Source organism: Chrysemys picta, chromosome 1, assembly GCF_011386835.1.
Source record: "Chrysemys picta bellii isolate R12L10 chromosome 1, ASM1138683v2, whole genome shotgun sequence".
Taxonomy (NCBI): Eukaryota; Metazoa; Chordata; order Testudines; family Emydidae; genus Chrysemys; species Chrysemys picta.
In genome coordinates this window covers 358971291-358973679 of record NC_088791.1, presented here as the reverse complement: position 1 = coordinate 358973679, position 2389 = coordinate 358971291, and the positions used below count along the sequence as shown (strand labels likewise).

General features: G+C 49.4%; 1 protein-coding gene across 1 annotated transcript; it reads right to left on the bottom strand.

Annotated features, from left to right (window-relative positions):
* Positions 1-267: 267 nt before the first annotated feature.
* Positions 268-1266, bottom strand: LOC112060208 (olfactory receptor 52R1-like). The gene has a single exon (XM_024109400.2). It carries the CDS (start codon positions 1264-1266, stop codon positions 268-270), a length of 999 nt encoding a protein of 332 aa, XP_023965168.2.
* Positions 1267-2389: the final 1123 nt, after the last annotated feature.

Genomic DNA, 2389 nt, shown 5'->3' with positions numbered 1-2389 from the left:
AGCAGGGGCATAACCTGGGGGAAGAGGCAGAGCAGAGAGGCGGGGCCTCAGGCTTCCAGTTACCAGCAATTAGAACAGTGGCAACTCTGAGTTGCACATAAACAGATTCCCCAGTTTGTCACGCTGACACAGTACAGTTAGGTCAGGAAAGGGTTTAATGTCTGTTTGACTGGCCAGTCAGTGATTCGGGGAAGGGGGCCCAGCACCATGTCACCAGCCAGCTCTCCATGGCGCTTGGCCTGAGAGCCAGAGAACCAGGAGAAAGCTTTAGGTCCCTTTATGAATAAAGAGCTGGAGCAGCTTATCCCAAATCTGTTGGGTCCTCACCCCATAGATGATGGGGTTTAGCATGGGGGGCACCAGGAGATGCATGTTGGCCATGAGAATGTGGAAATGCAGGGCCATATTGTGCCCAAACCGTTGTGTGAGGGTGGCAAAGAGGTGTGGGATGTAAGAGGCTAAGATGACACAGAGGTGGGAGCTGCAGGTCCCAAAAGTCTTGAGCCGGGCGTCTTTTGTTGGGAGGCTGAAGATGGCCCTGAGGATCTGGGTATAGGACACGGCGATAAAAAACAGATCCAGACCGATCACCAGGAATGCCACAGAGAGGCTGTAGTAACTACTGAGGCTGATGTCGGCACAGGCCAGCTTCACCACAGCTATGTGCTCACAGTACGTGTGGGGAATGATGTTGGTTCTGCAATATGGCCATCTCCTCGCCAGGAAAGGATGTGGCAGTATGAGCATGATGCCGCGCAGCACCATGGCCAGGCCGATTTTGGCCACCACCGGATTTGTTAGAGTGGTGGAATGTCTCAGGGGATCACAGATGGCCACGTAGCGATCAAAAGCCATGGCCACAAGGACCCCAGACTGCATCGCAGAGAAGCTGAGAATGAAGTACATCTGGGTGAGGCAGGCACTGAAATTGATCTCCCTGGAATTGAACCAGAAGATGCTCAGCATTTTGGGTAGGATGGATGTAGACAGGACCAGGTTGGTGACAGACAACATGCAGAGGAAATAGTACATGGGCCCATGGAGGCTCGGCTCCGTCTTTACGATGAACAGGATGGTGAAGTTCCCCAAGATGGCTATGGCATAGATTGCACAGAAGGGGATGGAGATCCAGACATGGGCTGCCTCCAGGCCAGGAATGCCCAGCAGGATGAAGGTGGAGGGGTTGGTGAAGTCGGTTGAGTTGGATTCTGACATGGTGAAGGGGAGAAGGTGTCCAACACTGAGGCAGAATGGTGTTTCCTGCATGTATCGTATGTTCCCCTGACTTCCTGTATGTGCCCAGAGTCTAAGGTGATGGTCGCAGGACAAACACCTGGATGAAGAGACAATGTTAATATAAGACATTACATGCACTACTGGAGGCTGTTCTCGTGGGTGAAGCAGATTGGTCGCTCTTCACAGATTGAAAAATGACATTTTCATTATTCAGATAAATGAATTATGAACAACTGACCCTCCTAATGCCAATTCCATATTTTATGGTGCTCCCTGCATCAATACTTCCTCCACATCATGGTGTGGGAAACCTTAGGCGGCACCAGCAGGAAACACAAGCGCATACTGGTTATCTCTTACTGTTTCCTAGGCCTTGTCTACACTGCCAAGTTTTTTCGCCAAAAGGCAGCATTTGGTGATGAAATAGTGGAGGTGTAGACTTTATAAAGCCACTTTCGATGATGGAACTCCTCAGTTTCACTGACGTAATAAAGGCACCTTGATGAGAGTTGTAAGGCTTTTTACGCAACATTTTTGTCGCCAAAGTGCCAGTGTAGACACCTTTCTTGATTTTATCACTGTAATTGGCCAATTGCTTTTCTCCAACACCCAACGTCCTCCACCCCTGGGAACACTCACCATGCTTCCAGTGTTCACCAGCATGTGTGCTTGTCAAGGGTCAGCTGGAAAGTGACTGGTGTGTTACTAGCAGTGTATTTTAATGTAGTGTTTCAATGCTGTAAATGTACTTAACAATAATGCTTTTCTTTATTGTTACTTGTGCTTCTCCAGATATGTCCTTGAAAGGAGGCAACCCCTCCACTCCAGCTGAGTGTCTCCACTGGATAAGAAAGCGACCAAGATGGAGCAAGGAAGATATGTTCTGGGAGGTGCTGCAGTACTCTGATGCAGACAAGATGGAATGCAGGCAGTGGAGGCAAAGTGACAAGCAGGAAAGAAAAGAAAACGAGGCATACACTAGGGATGCAATGGAGAGGCTGATAAAAATTTTCTAGTGACAAACCAACATGCTGCAGTCCCTCCTGATGTTCCAGACTTAGCAGATGGGTGCCTGCCCTCCCCTTCAGCACATTCACAACTCTTTGCCATGTCCTCCCCAAACTCCACCCGCACATTCCCTTCCGATTTCTGG

Excerpts from the sequence above, each read along its gene's own strand:
- LOC112060208 (XM_024109400.2), bottom strand. The coding sequence starts at position 1,266 with ATGCAGGAAACACCATTCTGCCTCAGTGTTGGACACCTTCTCCCCTTC.